The sequence below is a fragment of the Camelus dromedarius genome, chromosome 3, assembly GCF_036321535.1.
Source record: "Camelus dromedarius isolate mCamDro1 chromosome 3, mCamDro1.pat, whole genome shotgun sequence".
NCBI lineage: Eukaryota > Metazoa > Chordata > Mammalia > Artiodactyla > Camelidae > Camelus > Camelus dromedarius.
Window position 1 is genome coordinate 108915744 of NC_087438.1, and position 21240 is coordinate 108936983.

Genomic DNA, 21240 nt, shown 5'->3' on the forward strand with positions numbered 1-21240 from the left:
TTCAGGGCGGAGGCAGCCTCGCCTACTCGAAAGAACTTCCGGGTCAAGCAGCCAGTTCGGTCGGAAAAAGCTCGGCGCTCGTCTGGTGAGTCGGGGCTTGTTGGGGGTCGCTACCGCGGGAGGCACTGAGGGTGCCGAGGCGTGGGTTTGGGTGGTGGGTTGGGGTATGACGTGAAGGAAGGTAGGGTATCCGCGGCCCTTTTGAAGGTCTGGCCTGGGCTGCCGAAGTTCGGGCATCGTATATTTACTGAGCACCACCTACCTGCCAGGCACTACCCTGGGTGCTTGGGACACACTGGTTTACGAGCGACAGTAGCCTTGTTCTCAGGTAGTTGACGTCCTAGTGGACGAGGCCCACGGAAAACAAGTCAACAAACAAATACGATTATCTAAGGTAGTAGTGAGTGCTTTAGAGAAAATTAAACAGAATAAAGTGACAGCGAAGCGAAGGAGTAAACCTTAGGAAAATCTAGAGATGAGTATTAGAAGCAGAAGGAATAGCAAGTGCAAACGCCTTTTCCTGGAAACAAACAGCCTGGTCAAGAAAGAGGAAGAAGGCCACTGTGAATGGAGCAAAAAGAGGAAGATGAGGCAAGAGGCTTAAACTGGGCAAATTTTGTAGAGTTTGTGAGCCAGGACAAGGATTTTGACTTTTTTTTTTTTTTTTTGAAGAGCATTGGAAAAGCATTGAACGTTTCTATGCAGAAGAGTGACATGCTCTAATTTATGACTTTAGCTTACTCCTGACCCCTGATCAAAAAGATGTACCTCTTCAGTTGCCCTTGAGCAGTGGGAATGCATGAAAGCCGAACTGAGCGCCAGAAAAGCATTAGAGACACCCTCATTGAATAGATGTGAAAAACTAAGTCCCAGAGAAGGGACCTGGCCTTTTAAGAACCCAATGCCAACTTCATTTAATGCTTTCAGAATTATCATTTTGATGTCTAAACACAGTCTCTTCCTAAAACCCTTCAGATGGTGGGTCTCTAAATTTAGGGACATCAGTATCACCTGTGAGCATGTTAAAAACGACCTATTCCAAAAAAACCAAAAACATTATATATGTATAAAATAGGTACTTTCCTCTGATTTTCTTTTGTAATGGAAAGTTTATAAAATTTGGGGTTTAAGACTAGAATGTCATTAAGCTGCTTAACCGTGTCTTAAGCTTATCATTAAAGTACTGCTGATAATAATGATAACTAAAAGCATTCAAATTTTTGGTCTTAGCATCCCTTGACACTTTTAAAACCTATTGAGAACATCAAAGAGTTTTTATTTGTGTGAGTTTTATCTGTCAACATGTACCATTTTAGATATCAAAATAACTTTTTTAAAAGTTATTTATTTAAAATGATAAATTCAGTGCATGTTAACATAAATAGCATTTCTGTCTCCTGCATTCATTCTCGTGTGATGTCATTCATTATGTAGCCTCTAGAAAATTGCACCGTACTGTGTGAGAATGAGAGTGAAAAAGACAAATAATGTTCTAGTATTATTATGAAATCATTTTGAAAAGGTCTCAGGGACCCGCAGAGGCTCTTGTGCCACACTTTGAGAATCACTGAATTAGAGTATGATTATGACAATCAAAAGATACATGGGCTTGGTTTGTAAGTCATTAAAACTACATGCACATTAAAAATGCAGATGCCCAGGCCTCACCCTTAGAGATGCCAAATCGGTAAATCAGAGTGGAGCCAAGAAATCTGCATCTTTAACAAGCACAGATTAATTTGATGTAAGTGGTCTAATAATTGCAGTTTGAGAAAACCAGTTAGAGATTGAATTCACTCTAGGGTGTTCTGCCCACTAAAATTTTAACAGCTGTTTTCACGTCATCATATCTCTCCCTAACAATTTCCAGAGCCCGCGACTGAAAAGTCATTTAGAAGTTTGTAGCAGGTACCGTTCTGACTACAACGTTAATAAGTGTCTGAATTCAAAATGTTATATTTTTTTGGAGGGGGGAGGTAATTAGGTTTGTTTGTTTGTTTATTTATTCATTTAATGGCAGTAATGGCAGTTGAACCCAGAACCTCGTACATGTTAAGCACACACTTTACCACTGAGCTATACCCTCCTCCCCTGAATTCAGAATGTTGACTCCAATCTTATATCAAGGACTGAGGTTTTTAGATTCTGTCATTAGTAAGCTTACAGTCTTTTGGACAAACAGACAACTGATAAAAAAAGGAAACTGTCAAAGCATAAAATAATACCATTTGCAGGAACATGAATGGACCTGGATATCATCATTCTAAGTGAAGTAATCAAGAAAGAGAAAGAAAAATACCATATGCTATCACTTATATGTGGAATATAAAAAAAAAGGACACAAGTGAATTTACTTGCAAAACAGAAACAGACTCACAGACGTAGAAAACGAACATGGTTACTAGGGGGAAAAGGGGTTGGGAAGTGATAAATTGGGAGTTTGAAATTTGCATATACTAACTACTATATGTCGGATAGATAAACAACAAGTTTATACTGTATAGCACAGGGAACTATATTCAATATCTTGTAGTAACCTATAGTGAAAAAGAAATGAAAAGGAATATATGTATGTATATGTATGACTGAAACATATATGCTATACACCAGAAATTGACACAACAGTGTAAACTGATTATGCTTCAATTTAAAAAATGGGAGAAAAAAAAGAAGCAAACTGTCTTACCATCGAGTACTCTCAGTGTACTAGGGGACTGACAGAGCAAAAGAAATTTATCCCAGATTAAGAGGGTAAAAGTGAGAGCTTAGGTGAGAAGTGAGTTGGATATTGTACAGAAGGTCAAATTTCCACAGGAAGATGGGTGGAGAGGAGGGCAGGAAGTTTCAAGCAGAAAGAACAACTAGAACCAGAACTTTAAAGTGAAAAGAATAGAGAGAAAAATAAATGTAGTTAAGGCTTTGAATCATGACGGGGAAGCTGGAAAAACTGTAGGATTTAAGCAGAGAGGATTGATAATCAGTCTGTAGCTGAGGAACCTAAGACCACTAGAGGTCATAGCTAATTAGTGACAGAGGTGTAACTAAAAACCCAACTTGACTTCTAAATCCATTCATTTTTTAGCAAGCAGTTATTGTGCCTGCAGGCACAGCTGGGCTCCAACTAGCTGCTTCTGTTCTGCCAACTGAGTTTATTCCTGGTGAATTGTGGTTACTAGATTAGAATTTGAAACTTATCTCATGGGCAGTGGAAAATAACTAGTGGATTTTAAAATTGCCTTAACTTTCTTGGATTTGTGTTTAGGACCAATTCTGAGGGAGCAGTGTATGGGACATCAAAGGGATATAATTGGAGTTCAGGAGACCCATTTATAAAATAAAAGAATAGTGTGGTACCCAAGTAAGGTAAAAGGGCTTGACCTAGGGCAAGGACAGTAGGACTCAATTGAAAAACATCTAGGAGGTAGAAGAAGAAGAAGAATAAAAGCATGTTTTTACCATGTACCCATATTAGTTCATCTAATACTCACAACTACCCTATGAGGTGGTTACTCTTAATAACTTTATTCAGTAGATGTGTGTACTAAGGCCTCTTGAGCTCACAGCTTCAGCCAGGGATAGGATCAGGCATCCTTAACTCCAGAGTCCATGCTCCTGATCACAGAACCATGATAATACTGTTTAAGTGTGATCTTGCAAAACTGGAAGAATTGTATTTATGGCTATCATCCATGCTGTATATGTGCTGGTCAGGTAGATCTGAGGCTGAGAGTGAGGAGTTACTTTAGTTATACTGAGTTTGAGATTTTGGGGGATTTTTCAGACTATGGAGAAAAAAAAAAGGACAAGGAGATCATAAATCTAAGCCTGTTACATCGTTGTCTTTGTGTGGCTTCAGCAAATGCTTATGGCAAAAAGGATAAAAGTCAAGAGTATAATAATCCTGGGTTTGAAGCAAAGCTCCAGCAAATGCAGATGTTTCTCAGTGTGCCAGAAAGTATGTTGAAGTTTGAGCTGAGTGCCTAAATGCCAGTGATGAGGTGTGTGATGGCTCCAAGATACTATTGGGAGCACTAGGGCTATTTTAATTAGAAACTTTTTGGGAAATGGCCCTCAAAATGGTGATTTCTGTTTGAATATTATTAACCTTTTAATGTTACAGATCCCTATATAATGCTTGAGTATAAGCAGAACAGCTTTATGTTTGTTCTCTGCAAAGGACAGAGGAGTGCTAACAGTCTGCTCTTCATTTGCTTTTTCTCTCCTTTGCCAATTCAGAATGCCACTTTGACCGTTTGTGTGCTGAGTGTAGGGGAACGTCTCCATTTTTCAAGTGTAAGAGTGCAGGCAGAGAGAGTAGATGAGCTGTAAATACAGCCTCTAACACATTTAATTATGGAGAGTGAGGCATTAATATCCCAGTATACTTGGAGCAAAAACCAATACCATCTGGGCATCACTGTTTTTCCTCCCTTTGAGTTATCCCAGAACTATTTCTGCAAACAGCAGGTTCCTCCGCCAACTTAATATTGAGCCACGAGAACGGAAATCAGCCACATTACTTCCTTATTTACTTCTGTTGAGAATTGGAACAGAATGGAAATATTTCTTCTCTCAGAAGTTGGCAGGAGCAGCAACAAGGCAATCTGTTAGGGATGACAGCTTAAGTGCTTTTCTTTCTTTCTTTTTTTCCTTTCTTTTTATTTTTTAATGATATAGCCAATATCCAGGATGGTTCTGTAGGGTAAAATCATCTACAGTTCTGATTATTCATGATCCTAGGAAAGCTTTCATTTTACTGTACCTAAAAGATGAAAAAGGAGTTAGATTAAACTTGAATATCACACTTTCCTGTTATTCATGCTGAAGAAAGGTAATAAAAAATTCTACCAAGTAACTTTACAAGCATAGCATAGCCCTTTTTAACTGTTTACATGAAGATGGCGCTTTGATTTTCCTTTTTGAACTCTTTCTTCATAGCCTCCATATGTCAGCTGCTGCATTGAGATAGCAGGCGTGATATTATGGGTAGTCCCAAAGTTAAAGGGAGTTGCATTCCTAAAATTCAAGAAGTCTTCCTTTCTTTTTTGCATTCACAGCACAATTACTCTCTTCAGTACTTCTCACACCAACTTATATATAGTCAGCTATTTCTGGCCCTGCCTTCCAGGCTGGCTTGTAAATTCCTGAGGGTTTGGGACAGTGTTCTAATTCACCTGAGCATCCCTTGCAGTGCCCAGTATTTCATGTGCATGATGGCCCCTGAGTTAGCTGAGTTGTTTTACAGTCATTACTCCAGAATGAGTAGAAAGGTCGTAGTCAATGTAGTTTTCGTTGCAAGTAAAAGCAATCCACGCTGACTTAAGTAAGAGGACATTTGGTGTGAAGAGATAAGTCAAGGGTATCCTGATCCCAAGGGTGATTTGTTCCCTCACTCTTTTTTTCTGCTTCTGTCATCTTGGACACATACCTTTGCCAGTGTTTTCTCTCCCAAATGCTCAACAGCCTCTTCTCTGCAAATGGGTTGTGTCTCTTAGTAGCTCAGACTAGAAGTCCTTTGTGTTCAGGATGTCCATGGTATGAGTATGAAGTGCCCAGGCTGAGCCTGCCTTTGTTGACTGGGATATTACAGATATTACTAAGGATATTACAGAACCTGCTGCTCTCCTGGCGTGAAATCAGTGTACCAGGCTGCTTCTGCCACCTTTGACCTAAGAGCACTTTTACAGTGTTCATAGTATTTTTTAATCCCTGTCTTGTAGATTTCTCTATAAACTTCTAGCAGAGGCAAATGGCTGTGTCTGTACAGAACAGGAACTGCAAGTCTTGGCCACAGGGGCAGTTGGTGCGCCTTGCTCCAGGGGAGGGGAGGAGCTGAAAATCCATGATGAGGGTCTCCTGGTAGCTACAGTCACAGTTCAGTCACTTTTGCTAAACTTAATTTTTTTTCCCCACCTAATCATTTCTCAATTTCCTTTATTGTTTGCATATTCAGCCTTCAATTTTGTAGTTTTAATTTTGAGTAACATTAAATAAGGATGCTTTTTAAAAAAAAAAAAGTCATATTGGAGCCAGGAAGTAGAATTCTGTCTGGGCCAGAGCAGCACATGTGAGTCTCTCTCTCTTCCCCTCTGCAATTCTTCCACCACCAGCATCGCTGCCACCCCGCCTCCCCCCCTTCTGCTACCACACTCTCTTTCTCTTCTCCATCCTTGTTGTCTTTTCTGTAACCTGTTGCCTCAGTCCCTATGTACCTGCTCTTCCTCAAATGGCCCCATCGCATAGTGTCTCAATCCAAATTCCAGAAACAAGATTCTTCTTAGTCAGCCAATGGGTTGACTTCCTCCTGGTCCCAAGAAGGCAAAGCTCCAAAAAGGGGAACACAGGCTAGAATAGATCACAACAACGGTTCTCTACTCAGGACACATAAAAACAAATATAATATCATGGTTTGGCTTAAAGATCAGTTTACAATGTTTGATCTGTATTATTGTAAAATATTTACTTGCAATGAGAAAAAGAAAAGTGTGCGATTCACAGTTAAAGACTGAAATTACATGATGGTGTTTCCTCTCTCTCCTCCAAGGTTTTTAAATGGTTGCATGGTATTCCAAATAAGTGTTTTACTTATCTTTAATAGTGGTTTTGCTGTAAGGTGTAGATTTTAGCATGTGAAAGGACCATCAACAATAAGAAGTAGAGTTTATTCAGTGATCACTTCAGTGAATTACCAGACTCTGTGTTTTATGTATACTAACTCATTCAGACCTCGCAATAGTCCTTTGAGAATAGGGGCTATTATTTTCCCTGTTTTAAAGATGAGGCACAGAGAGACTGTCATTAACAAAAGTTGCAAGGCTAATTAGAGTCAGATCTAGGACTCAAGTCCCAGAAACCTGGTTCCAGAGCCTGTACCCTGAACCTCTCTGCTACCCTGCCTTTATCAGAGGCTTCCATTACAATGTTCCAAGGTAATCTTAATCCAGAAATGTGAGTGATGGTTCTCTCATATTAGAAGTATTTGGGCAGTCCAGAGCACCATTAGGCAGGGCTGTTGCAGAGGAAATGAGGAAGTATATTAGTGATCTCTGAATGCTAGTCCATGGGCCCTCTGCCTCAGAATCACCAGGAAGCTAGTTAAAAACCATGAATTCCAAGGTCCAGACCCAGAGGTTCTTATTCACTAGTTCTGTGGTGGGACCCAGTAATCCATATTTTTAACAAGTTCTCTAGATAATTGTGATACTCAACCTGGTTTGGAAACTCTGGACTTGCCAATCTTTTATTCCCACCATTATCTTCTAGGACAAGATGGTAAAAGAAGACTTTGGGGGTTAGTAGTTCATTTAAGGAATGCATTTAGGCATTATGCCTTTCAAATCTTTCAAGATTACTAGCATTGGCTTTTTTTGTCTCAGAGAATATAATAAGTGCTAGTAAATGCATGTAGATCTGAATAATTATGATCCCTGCTGTATAACACTCTTCAGCTTACAGAGATCCATCATATACTTGATCAAATTTAAACTCTTCTCCATCAGTAAGTATTTATTGAACATGTGCTAGTTATGAAGTATAACAATAAAAAATACAGTCTCTGTGCTAAAGGGCTCATAGTGAGGTGGGGTAGACTGCCTGGCAATACAGAGCAGCATATACCAGGGCCAGGTGACTGGTGTAATGGTGAGGTCTACAGGGCATCAGAGAATAGCCACCTTGCATCCAGGTGTACTCTGAATCCATATGAGAGGAAGAGCCAGGCCTTGAGAGGAGGCTCAGGGAAGCTGCATGAAGAAGGGACCTGCACAGCAGCAACACTGCCAGGAGGCTGTTGCCCTCCATCCCTCTCACGTGAAGGCTGTTCATTCCCCTGAAGCTCCTGCATCTCAGAGCAGGGAAAGTGAGTCCATGTCTTCCATTTCCAGTTTCTTCCACCTTAGCTGCTTTGATCCTGGGGGGGACATCACCACCCCCACAGGTGATCTGCCCCACTCCTGAGCCCCCAGTTCTTCAACTGCTTCACCTTAGACAGGTATCTTCTTCACTAACTTCAGCCTCCCACTCCAGTTCCCAAAGTCTGCCTCCAGTTTTGTTGTTGGTCCACACTGCCCACCTCCAGAATCAGGAGGCAGACCCAGCACTCTGGCCACCACCTCTCCCTACCACAATTTGGAGGTCTTTTCTAACCAGTGAACCCTCTGCTTTTTCCCTGCCCCCTGTCTCTTTACCTAGATCACTGTCTTCTACTCTCAATTCCCCTTTATCCCTCTGGTGCTGTTGTACAACTTGCTTTCTCAGGGAGACTTTCTACAACATGGTTAGCTCTCCATGTTGGGTGCTGCTGTGGTGGCCTGTACTATCCCTTGGATAGCATTTCTTGTATGTGTATGTATTGGCTAGTGTCTGTGTCCTCTACTGTGAGCTCCATGAAGGCAGAGACAGTGTCTGTGGCACATAGTAGGTGCTCAAGAGATACTGTTGAATAGATGAAAACATATACCTCTAGTCTAAAAGAGTGGTTCTAAACTCAGTAGTGTGAAGGGGTGGGGAGGAAGGGGATGGCAGGGTGAGAAATTAGGTGGTATTAGAGTAAAGTGGAGTTGTGTGAGGTTTGTTTGGTTTTTGTTCTCTCTACAGTGAGAGCAGGCCTCCTGCATAGAGCCTTCAGCAGATGGCAGTATCTCTGGAAGTTAATAACATGGCTTTGTTTTCATTGTGCTTATGTGTAAAGTTAGTTTTACCCACAGATGTGATACAGACTTTCCTTTTAAAACAAATGTATGAAAATAAAATAATGAGTTGTTGAAAGAAAAGCATAAAGAATAATAATTTGGTACACAGATACAGCAGAACAAAAAAATGATGACAGTAGAAGAAATGAATGAAATTTGGGGAATGCTGACTTGGATGAAGCCACAGGACTCCTTACCAAAGTCCTGGGAAGAACTGGGAGCACTTTTTTAGCACACTCCTGTCACCATTGAGAACCACTTAGTTTGAAATAAAGGACGAAAATCACAACCGCCAATTGTAGTGGCAGAGAAGGTGGGAACTTGCATGTATCAACCCCTAGCACAGTGCCTGGCTTATGGCAGTCTCTTAATTAAAGTTATTTCCATTGTTTGTACCCTCCACTCCCTCCTAATAGAAATCAGCATTCTCCTGTTATAGTACAATCTTAAGGAGCAAATAATTGTAAAGAAGTTAGATCAGATCACTTCTTTCATCTCACCCAATGCCCAAGTGCTTTGTTTCCTTCATTGTCATTTTAGTGGGGTTTTTGGGAGGAAATGGAAATAAACACGTGTTCAATCTATTATGTATAGCAAAATCTGAGGTTCTGTTTTATTCTAAATCCTTAAATTTGGAAGATAAAATTATTGTCATCATTCAAAATCCTTTCAAGGGCTAATGAAAACTAAATGAGATTTTCAACTTGTAATTTAGACTTTGAACAGTTTAATGGCAAAGTACAATGATCCATTGCTTTTTATGTTATATGTTCAATCAGCCTTCATGTAAGTATACAGGAGAGTAAATTTCCAAAACTAATTATTTTGGGCCCTTGTAAGAAATAAAGCTAGGTGTTGCATCCCATATTTTATAGAAATAGAAGTTGAAATTTTTCTTTAAGAGTCTGGTTTTAAAAGAGAAATCAAGTTACCAGTAAGAGGATCATAATCACATAGTTCTTGGATGTCATTTTGCTTTTTATTCATGATATTTTACTCCTTTTAAATTTGTCTGACAATCTTTCCCTGTAGTTTATATTTGCATTTCTATCAACTAGACATTTAAGATGTCGATTCCTCCCTTAGCTAATTTTATAGACTTTGAGTTAGAAATTTGGTATTCTTATAAATGTAAGTATATTGTATTTTGTTTCTTGATATTGAAGAAACTATTAAAGGAAAATTCTTTTCTCTAAAATTCTTGCCCGAGAGGGAGGTTCTATAGCCTCAGAAGTCAGTAACTGTTCATGTATATGTAGTAGTACAGTTTTCTTTCTAATATTAAGACAAAACTGCCTCAAGTGTCCTTGCATTATTTATAGCTAATGTGTCTGTATACTTGAGTTACTCAAATTTTGAGCTCCATGGTTATGATTTTGATATACCAGTTGATTTATGTTATTGATATAACAGCAGATGGTACTGGTGCAGGTTGAAATAAAAGATCACTAAGCTAAATATTTTAGCCTTCATTGCAGGGAATTTGTCAGAGTGAAAAAGAATCAGTGTTTCAGAATTAGAAGAGCCCTTAAAGATTGTCTCATCCAGTCCCTCATTTGACAGGTGAGAAGCAAACCCAGCTACTTGCCAAGGTCCTACAGCAAGTTAGTAGCAACACTAGTACCAGAATCTAGGTCTGCCATTTCCCAGCTCAGTGCTCTTTCTACAGACTGCGTAAGATTTTAAAGTGGTGTTCTATTTCACTCCCTGACGTTGATGCCAGTTATGCTAGTCAGTTTCACATCTATTTATTTCTAGAACATAATTTCACCCCATTACGAGTCTTTGATGGTTAAACTTTATATCTGGCTTTCTTTTAGGTTGGGCTCCACTCACATCTTTTAATCTTGAAGACTTCAAAAATATACCTGGATCTACCTTTTTTGTGTGTGTGTGAGGCGAATGTGATAATCACTACACTACGGAAACTTGCCTTTTTTTTTTTTTTTTTTTTTTTTTTGAATCCAGTACCAAGCAATCAATGACCCACTGTGCTTTTGTTATAGTGTAGAAGCTTTTGAGTTCTCCAGTCTAAACAAGAGTTTCTCCCATTTTCCCATGAAGCCACATTGTTGTTTATTCACTTTAGTGGTGATTGTTATTGTGCCAGAAGCATTTGCTTTGGAAGATGTAGGCTTCAACCAAGTGACCCCACTGGGAGTGAATCATAGTTCTTTCAATGCATCATTTCTCCCAAGTTTTGAACTCTCACCGGATTCCCATTCGGGTGATGATGTCATCATAGCCAGAGAGGGAACTAGTGTTTCAATCGAGTGTCTTCTCACAGTCGACCACTTTGAAGATATCTATTGGTACAACTCAAAAGGACAGCAACTGGATGACAGAGACAGAGGTAACTATGCCAGAGTATAATTAGTCAAGGTTACTCATTTCCTACTACTTCTCTCTTCTTAGTTTTATGACATATTCAATAAGAAGTCTCAAAGATGCAGTACTACAGTAAATAGTTAAAGCTTTTGAAAGGCCTGGAGTATTATACCTGTCAGAAAAAATAATTGTAATTTCTTAACCAGAAGAAGAAAAAAATAAAGAATAGTTATCAATTTAAAAGGTTTCACATAATGATGGTGAGCGTTTTTCTCTCCTCTTGGTGAGCTGGTTTCCTTCTTCATTGAACATAGGCTACGTCAGGGTTGCTGCATACAGCTGTGCAGGCTATGCACTGTACAACTCCAGGGGTACCATTCCCCTAGATGGTAATGTGAGTGGTACAGGGTGGTGGCCCTATGTGAATACAGCAAGAAGGATTTTTCACTAGACTAAGTAAACTTGTCATAAATAAAATTCTTTTTTGCTCAGAAATGAATTAACTAAAAATGTTGGAGGAAATCAAGGATGTTTTTTAAAGTGAGCATAAAGATCTGTGCTTAAAACTTTAAGTCCATCTGAGAATCAGAAGGGCACTGAGGAAGAACTCTATAAGCCACCCTTCCAGCTCATTCCTACTTTCTATTCTGTACCTTAATTTATTGGAGAACAGGAGAGTTTCTCTTGTATTTTTTTTGTCTCTTAGTCTTAAAAATCACACAAACATCATAATAATGTGACCAAAGTCTACTTTTTGACAGGTTTTTGTTTGATTTTGTTGTTTATGAACCTGTGAACACACCTTAATCAAAATACTATTTCCTTTGACTAGTGTTCTGTTACAAAGATTTTTTTGAAGACTACTTGTGTTAAAACACATTGAAAAGAAATCTCCATGAAAAATCAATGAAATAAGAATTAAATTCTGGGCTCCTCAGAAGCTACACTTTCAGAAAATTTCCCCTTGATCTTTTTTTGCTAGAAAAATAGTCTAATCTCTTGGAATATGAGGCTATTTGGCTATTCATGTTAGAGTGGAAAACAGAAAAGGAGACAGATGGTGCTTCTTTCTAAAGTATATGCTGAACATTTTAACCTTCTGCGAACTGAGTAGCTGGCCACCAAGGGATTAAAGAGTGTGAATGTTAGAACAGACCTTCTTAAGAACGCAGACCTATTAAATCAGAACCTCAATAGTGGTGCCCAGTATGTGTATTTTGAACGTGATTTGGGGTTCCCTGTTTGGATCCATTCAACTAGACTCTTAACTGCTTTGGCTCTAGGGTCCTGACCAGACACATCTAAGATGTGCATTATTCAATCAATGTGATTATTACAGACTGACTGTATAAACAAAATTTGGGTTAGGATGAGACCAGTCAAGTGAAATGGAGGTTTTATTTTCCTATTTTGCCTTTCTGCTAACATTTATCATTGATGCTTTCAGCAGCAGCTCTGGACAATTTTATTAAATTTTATGAATCTCAAGTGAGAGTTTAAAGAGTATGTCAGTCTAATACAAGGTTCATAAATCTTGAGCTATTATTAGCAAGTGAACTAGGGAGTTTAGACTGTGGTCATAGTATTGTGGTTGATGAATGGAGTCTATGTAGTTCATCATACCTCGGATTCATAGGGTATCCTTTTCATAGCTCCAAGTTTATAGAACAGAAGCTTGTAAAATAATGGCTATATTCATAGCTGCATGCTTTCCTCTTCTTTGCATATTGGTGAAGTGATGGCTCTTAAATATTACTATAGAATTTAGAAAAATTTTGATGATAAAAATGGGCAGAGTCCACAGTGCTTGCTAATTGATGTGCTGCTAAAATAATCCAGAAGTATAGAATCTGAGGGATGAAAGAGGTCTGGAAGCTGAGGCATTCAAGTGGTTCTTCATAGTCACCCAGCCTCCTCTGGGACACCACCTCTGGTCACTGGGACTCACCTGTACACCACCTTAGCCCATCTATCCCACCTTTGAAGGCTTTCATAGTTAATGCACAGAGTACCCTGAGAACTTAAAAGGTGAGGATTGTGCAGGCAGAGCCAAGTTATTAAAGGATGTTGAATCAAGGTGGGTGGTCAGTGTGCTTTGCTCTTCATACTCATAGCCTTTTGTATACACATTCCTGAACAAAGATACCTTCATGTGTGGAAGACAGGCAGCATGTTTTAGGTTTAAAACAGAAGCCTAGGCATTTTAAGGGCAACTTTACTCTCTCTGCCAAGCTGTTCATTTACCCTGACTTGTGAGACATCTTTTGGCTTGTACTTCAGTTATTCTTGCCAGAAAATCAAGATATTATCATGAACCAACCTTTTCTAACAAAACAAATTAACATGTGCAAGGCATGCCAGATTAGCTAGTTAGTCATTGAACAAACACATTAAATTGGTAGGACTTTTTAAAAATAGTTTTTGTCTCTTCTTCTAAAAAGTTCATTATTGAAAATAAATAAATAGTTAAAAAGAAAATAAAAATCACCTGTAACCCATTACCCCAGAAATAACCATTGTTTTATATTTCTCGGGCACAGCCTTCTATTTTATGAGAATGGATAGGTAGAGGCTGTGGTTTAGACACACACACATACATACAAACTTTTTTTTTAAGGTTAGTCATTTAGCATTATGTTGACACACCTGTCTCCCTGAAAGGCTTCTTACATCTAGCAGTGAAAAGGCACCCGTGATAATCATTAGTGTCAGGAAGAAAGATCTTAATTCCCACTTTTAAGTTCTAGGCTATTTAAATTCTGACTCTGGACATAAAAGTCTGCCCTTTCTTACATGATTTAAGCAAACAGCAGGACCTACTAGATGAGTTTAAAGTACTCTCATGAAGAGGTGGACTATCGATAAGGTGGTTGGCGTATTTAGTAATAGTATTCTTTATGCTGTAATTTTTTGTTTCTGTTGGGTTACCAGGTGGAAAATGGTTGGTTTCTGGTAACTTCCTGAATATCACCAACATAGCCTTTGCTGACCGTGGGCTCTATACATGTTCTATCACCTCTCCAATCCGTGCCTCCTACTCGGTCACCCTGCGGGTTATCTTCACCTCAGGAGACATGAGTATCTACTACATGATTGTCTGCCTGATTGCCTTTACAATCACTCTCATCTTGAATGTCACACGGCTCTGCATGATGAGCAGCCATCTTCGTAAAACTGAGAAAGCCATCAACGAATTCTTCCGAACTGAAGGGGCAGAGAAACTTCAGAAGGCCTTTGAGATCGCCAAACGCATCCCCATCATCACCTCGGCCAAAACGCTGGAACTCGCCAAAGTCACACAATTTAAAACCATGGAGTTTGCTCGTTATATCGAAGAACTGGCAAGAAGCGTCCCTCTGCCACCCCTTATTCTAAACTGTCGGGCCTTTGTAGAGGAGATGTTTGAGGCTGTGCGAGTGGATGACCCTGATGACATGGGAGAAAGAATTAAAGAGAGACCTGCCTTGAATGCTCAAGATGGCATCTATGTCATTAACCCAGAGATGGGCCGGAGTAATTCACCAGGAGGTGATTCGGATGATGGTTCTCTGAGTGAACAAGGCCAGGAGATAGCAGTTCAGGTTTCTGTCCACCTTCAGTCAGAGACCAAGAGTATTGGTACAGATTCTCAAGACAGCAGTCATTTCAGCCCACCTGATGATAGAGAATCTGTTGAATCAAGCTCTAACTACAAAGATGGGACACATGACAGTTGCCAGCTGTGAGCTATTCCGGTACCTAAAAAACTACTCTCAGAAAAGGAACCTGTTTCATGCAGGAAATAACATTTTGACCAGAAGATAACTGATATTTTTTCCCCCTTTGTTAATATTAAGCACATCAGAATGTGAATTACCACCAAAATCTTTGTAAAAATTAAGCATTTTTTTCTTATCTCATCTTTCTCATTTCCCCTGAGTTTGATTTAATGACACATGTTGAGATTTAAAAGAGCCTGAGAGAGCAGCATAATGGGGGAAGTCCCGCACTGAGAGTTACATGGCTTCTCTTCTGGTCATGGTTCTTCTGTCATTTAGGGCTGACCTTTATCTTGAGGCCTCAGTTTTCCCACCAGTAAAATGAGGGATTTGCGCTAGGTGATATCTAAAGTTGTTTCTGCCCTATAACTTCTTACCTGCCACCCTTACACCATTGAAATCTTCAGCACACTTCTAATTAAACCCTTTCCTAGACTTTCAGTCCCTTCTTATGGAAAGGAACAAGCTGAGACTTCATCCTGTGATCTGGATGCCCACACCAATGCTGTGCATAGAGGTGTGAGTGTTGGTCAGATGTCTTGCCTGCTGGAGCGTACAGTTGTATGTGCTAGGTTGACTCTTTCCAGTGTAGCCCATGTCTCTATTGTTATGCTGATATCAGGGAGCTGACTGCTCATTAGTAAGCTACTTTCCATGAGTAAATTGGTCCTTTTGGGGGTATATCATGTCTTTTCAACTTACTGGGGCATCATTTATCTCATTGAGCTGGCAGTGATTTCCCAACTTATCTCCAAAAGTGGACAATTTGTTCCTGAAGAGTAATGTCTCCAATGTTTTTAGAAAAAGAAAGAATGTCAAATCGTCTGTCTCTGGGAAATTATGGGTTTTGACATTTCTGTTAATAGAATTTCTCAGGCTGTCCGTTTTTTGAAGTACTGGATTCTGCAAGATGGTTCTGTGGGATCCCATTCCAGCGGGAAACCCACCGCTGAATTCCTCTTTAGCCCTCTGTCAACACTCTTGCCCTTTATGGTCTTAAACATGGTGCTAAAGGTTGCATGCCTCCTTATTTTGTTTGTCTTGTTTATACTGTATTGTTATTGAGGTTTTTATTTTTATATACTTCAGATATAGAATTCTGAGCTTAGGGCTGCTTTTGTGGCCTTTCTGAAAAGCACTAACCTGATGTAAGATTAGATAATGAATGGTGTGTGCAGTGTGCTACTATATTAAATATATATAGATATACAGGTAAAAAGATATATATACACATGTACAAATGATCTAGACATAAAAAAATTATGAATGATGCCACTTGATTCAACTGTGGGTAAACACTTAAGACTGTTTCTTGCCTCGCTGAGATCTGATATAATGAAATTGTAAATACTCTTCAGAATAATTTCTTCAGCTACAGTAAGCTTGGTGTCCTGTAATTTTAAGAACTTGGCAGTGGAGCTCCATGTGCTTCACATTTCTTCATTTGGCTTCTGATTACTGAAGCATTACTTGAACTAGAGGTTCCTGAGGGAAATGTTCAGAGGAGGTTTTATCAGGATTTTAATTTATGGTTTCAAATGGAGGAAGGCAGGAAATTCAGAGTGTGATCAGATAGAACTCCTGCCTCCCTTTGTCAGAGCTTATCAGAAGTAATACATCTGCTCTGGATAGCATGAACGAACCAGTGTGCAGTTTTATCAGATGGCATTATAGATAAAGATGATAATGTTGCCTTTTCTGTCTCTCAGGCTGTTTCCATGGAAACCTCCAGAGCCAAACAAAAGCTACCAATCATTTAGCCGAAGCTTGTCTTGGCTCATAGACCTGTATTTCTTTAAAGAAAACTGTTTTCATACATCTGGCTATGAGAACAGGGGCTCTTGAACATGCCCTAGATTGTAGAACACTTTTTCCCTTCCTAAAATGTTTCTCTTGAAAGTATAAAAATCTTTAGAATCCCTTGTCTGAGGTCTGTCCCCTGAACATCCCTCGTATCTCTACGTAACACCTCCAAATCTGTCCCAATATCGCAGGTTTGGGGTCATTTTTAGAATTTTGCTTGTCACATTAAAGAGAATGAATTTACCCTACATGTTCCCATAATAGACATGAGTGTTTGGAACCTTGAGGTAGGCATATTTAGTGATCAAAGTTCTGGGAAACAGGACTTCAGAAAAATTAAGGAAAAAATGAAAAAAATCTATAAGCTTGTGCAGTACTGTATGACAATTAAGTGTAGGCTACTCCAGTGTATCCTATATAAATTATTTTAGAAACATAATGGTGACTTAATTTGGTGGCCAAAGTGACTGGCTTACTTTAAGTATTCCAAGTTATGGTGCCATTGATAAGGAATTAAAGTAGGTCAAAATTTAAGTGGAGTTGGTATTACTTTCTAAAGCTAGTTGCTCAGAGGAAGAAACCACACTTACTAACATTTTCTGTAGCTAATCAAATACTCTTTATATATGATTAATACTCATGTTATCTTTTTGTAAAATCCTTAACCTTTTGAACTTAATCTACAGTCTAACAGTCTTTTGACAATAATGCTAGTGTAATTATCTTTTTGTCTTGCTGGATTTTATAGTTAGCGAAAATACCTTTACTCAACAAATGTATTTGAAATAGTTCTGTCATCCCATTTATAAATTTTGTCTTGTGATTTAATGAGCCTTACTGTCCTTATGAAATGAAATGGTGGCTTTGTGAAATAAATTTACCAAAAATAGACATGTAAATATTTTTATAGGTTCCTTGCCAACTGAAACCAGACAGATGGGCATCTTTTGAGCTGATGTGCCACTTGTTTATAGGAGGTTTGATAAGTCTGTCCTCCAGGTTGCATCTGTTGTGATAGTTTAGTTCTTGAGTCTGGCCCAATGAGCATTTATATTTCCTGCCAAATACCTTGATATAAATATCTTGGGAGTTGCTGACCTGGAATGGTTGTAAGTAGGCCCCTGGCTTCTTCACCTCACTTCGCTTTCCCTTTTGTCCTCCAGCCTCAGTGAACCCCTTGGCACAGTCCTCTCCATGCCTTGCATGTAGTTTGACCCGAGATCAGACTTTGTATTCTGTGTCCCAGAACAGCATGGGAACATGGCATGCTTGTTTTCCAGGGCCCAGCCAGTCATGGGTGCTAGCATTGTCTCCACACACCAGCCACTGTAACACAGGTATATCAGATTTCCTGAATCACCATTAAGAAAACACAGTCTTTTCTCATCTAAGCCAGAAGTGTTGAAAATGCTGAGCCTTATACATAAACTTATAGGTTGTCAACACATTTCATAAGAATAAATGAGTATTATTTGATATGGTTCAGATGATGTTTAAATGCTTACCATTTCAATGAACTTACATTATAATTTTGTCCTTTAAAAAGTTGTACTTGAATGTAATATATTAAATGTTCAATGGCATATATTTCATTTGTCTGAAGTCTTCTATAGAGATATATTCATTTTTATGTGTGATAGAATGTGTTTTTATTGATTTTAAACAGGCATAAATTGGAATTCAACTTGGACTCCACTATGGCTACCCATTTGCATTTCACAAACATTTACTAAACATCTAAATGTTTTTGGTGCATTGAGCCATGCTAAGATGGGTGTCCTGACGACAGTTACCATGAGAATGCAGCTACCAGACCGTCTTCACTAGGCCTCAGTACAGCAGTTTCCCACTTCTGAAGTCAAGTATTCCTGGCAAAGGCAACAGCTGGAACTAAGGCCTAGAGACCAGAGGATTCAGCACATTTTTTGGAGAACCTGTGATTCGTATGTAAAGTTAGTGATGCAGTTTGGCAGTGGGAGGTATAGCTCTGGTGGAAGCACGTGTCTGTTGTCCATGGGAGTGAAGGGTAATGATGGATCCAGCAGGCATGGAAAAGCACAGGATCTCAGGAGACAGGCAGAGGGAACAGGCAGAGGTGCAACTCATTACTTAAATGCCACAGAATGAAGACCTAGCCCCTAGCTCCCTGTGGTGAAAGATCACTGGACTTAAGCCTGATTCCACCACTAGCCGTGTAACGATGGTACTCAGCCTCTCTGGATGTCAGTAAAATGGAGTTGATAACACCTGCCTCACAAAATTAACGTGAGGGTTAATCATAGCGACATGTAAGCAAACATTGTGCAAGCAGTAATGTGCAATATAGTGTGAAGGGCTGGTAATCACGTAGTCACAGAGTGTCAGCTTTATTAGCATCCATGTCCAGCTGATGACTGGTTGTGTTTGGACTCAACTAAAAATTCCTCCAGATCTCTCAGTTACAGTTGCATCTGGCTGCATGCTGTAGAAACCCAATTGTGCTGGCCTTCCCAAAGAAGAGGTTTATTTTCCTCAAATAAGAGAAAGACCAAGGCTTGTGTAGGGGCCCAAGTTTGGCATCCAGGGCTCCATCCAAGTCTTCTTCATCAAAGGACTCCTAGATTCCTTTCCTCCCTTAGCATGTGGTTTTCATCTGCATACTCACAAGATGTCTTAGATTGGGTTCCCTCATCCTAAGATAGATTCCTGTGCAAGTAGTGTATTTGGAAGGTGAACCCAGGAGGGTAGGAGAGTAGGGAAGTGAGACAGAAAAGAAAGCCAGTACAGGATGCATTGAGTGAGTTCTTGCTGTGGACAACTGGGGTTCAGTCCCTCTGGGGACCTCAAGGCACTCTGCCCCTAGTGCGTATAGCTCATGCCTCAGAGTTGTCCCACCTGAAGGCCCAGGAGCTCGGGTGTTTATGCACCAATTTCCGTCTGTCATTGAGGGCTGCTGCCAGGGTCACTAACTCTCTGGCACTTCCAAACCGCCCCCCCCCAACACACACACACTCACAGGCTAATTGTGATCCTGTAGCCAGCAAAAGCCCTCTGGCAGAGACACAGGAGCTTTCAATAGGAAGCCTGTGGTAAATATAGCAATGGTGAGTGTCAAGGGGTTATGGACAGAGCACGGACAGCACCTGCTGCTACACCAGACAGCTCCTTCCCTTCAGCATCACATCTGCGTTCCAGGCAGGGAGAAGGGTAAAAGGTCGAAGGGCAAAAGACATAGCCGCTGAATCTGTACCTTTTTATCAAGAAGGCTATAGCTTTCCAGAATCCTCACCTGACTTCTACTGCTGAGCTGCCAGAACTGGGTTACATGACTACCTACAGTAGCTCTAAGAAAGCCTGGGAAGATGAAGTATATTTTTTAACTGGACACATTGCCCCCAGAGGATTCTATTATTAAGAAAGGAGGAAAGAACAGAAGTTGTAGGCAACTGGTAATGTGTGACAAGATCATCTTCACATGAATTACAGGAGCAAAGTCTGGTTCTGTGTCAGATAAAGTTGCAAACCATCTTCCTTGAAGATATTCATATGTGTGGACAAAGAACCATATCAACAAATGATGTTGCATCCAGCAAGCCATCAGCCATTGCAGTCACCCCTGAATGTGCACCCTGAAGGGATTCAGGATGGAGAAAAACAGGATACTGGGCCTAGATAGTTAAGGTGCATATCAAAGGAATGATTTCAGTGAGCCCAAACTTGAATCTTCCCATGCATAGAAAAGTGTTAAATTCATTAACTTAAGATGTCTGGTTTTCCTTTAATTAATAGTAATCTTTTTATGTTCCAACTACCTGAGTTTTGTCGGAAAAACTCCTATAGATCTATATATACTGGCTCCTCCCTTACTTTGGAACAGCCCCTCAGAGCTATCTGAGAGCCTGTCTGCCAGGCTTAAGCCCCTAGTATATCCACCAATAAAACAAGTTCTCAACTTTTAGATTGTGCATTTTTTTTTTTCTGTCAACACACGCATGAACAAAACAAGAATCAGAACCAATAAATCGTAGGCTAAATCTTCCGGCCATCACTTATATTGTGTCCAGTACTCGTGGCCCAAACAGCAGACAGTACAAGTTATGGGATTCAGCCGGGGTATAATTGGCTTATCTTAACCTATTTGTTCATTAACAGATATTTACTGGCCAACTGCTAATGATCGGGCAATAACAAAGTTCACAGGGGACAACAAGGTTGGCCTGTTGGAGAAAGGGAAGAAACAAGCCTGTGTGGCTGTAACGGGAGACAGAGAAGCAGGCACGGCCAGGAATAAAGTTAAAAGGTTTCAGAGCTCACGGAGGAGGATATAGCTCAGTGGTATAGAGTGCTTGTTTAGCATGCATGAGGCCCTGGGTTCAATTCCCAATACCTCCATTAATAAATAAAGTAGAAACAAGGAAAAAAAAAATTGGAGCTCTGGCTTGTCCTAGAAATGCATTTCTTAGAAGAAATTCTAGCAGTACTAATTTGGAAGAGGAGATTTACCAATTTAGGGAAGAAAGTTTGCTCATTCAGTAGCACTTTTATTTTTGTCCTGAAGTCATCTACAGCTAAGAAACCCGCTTGTGCTAATTTTCTTTAAAATGTTAAACTCCTTCAGAGCCCCTTAAATTCCAATCATGTTCTTGAGTTTTCATGTTTGCACTGGAACCTATTGATTAGGA

General features: G+C 39.8%; 1 protein-coding gene across 2 annotated transcripts; it reads left to right on the forward strand.

The window, feature by feature from the left end:
• The first annotated feature begins 25 nt into the window (after nucleotides 1-25).
• On the forward strand, nucleotides 26-18166 carry MFAP3 (microfibril associated protein 3). 2 transcript variants are annotated; one of them, XM_010987266.3, is made up of 3 exons: nucleotides 26-85; nucleotides 10511-11043; nucleotides 13950-18166. In XM_010987266.3, the coding sequence occupies exons 2-3, from the start codon at nucleotides 10749-10751 to the stop codon at nucleotides 14741-14743; spliced, it is 1089 nt and encodes a 362-aa protein (XP_010985568.1). In that variant the 5' UTR covers nucleotides 26-85; nucleotides 10511-10748; the 3' UTR covers nucleotides 14744-18166. The 2 variants fall into 2 exon arrangements, with proteins under 2 accessions (XP_010985568.1, XP_064340549.1); XM_064484479.1 differs by lacking the exon at nucleotides 26-85 and adding an exon at nucleotides 8800-9003.
• The last annotated feature ends 3074 nt before the right edge of the window (nucleotides 18167-21240 follow it).

Coding starts and splice junctions, on each gene's coding strand:
- MFAP3 (XM_010987266.3), top strand. CDS start 10,749: ATGAAGCCACATTGTTGTTTATTCACTTTAGTGGTGATTGTTATTGTG. Junction 11,044..13,949: donor ACTGGATGACAGAGACAGAG/GTAACTATGCCA, acceptor TTGGGTTACCAG/GTGGAAAATGGTTGGTTTCT.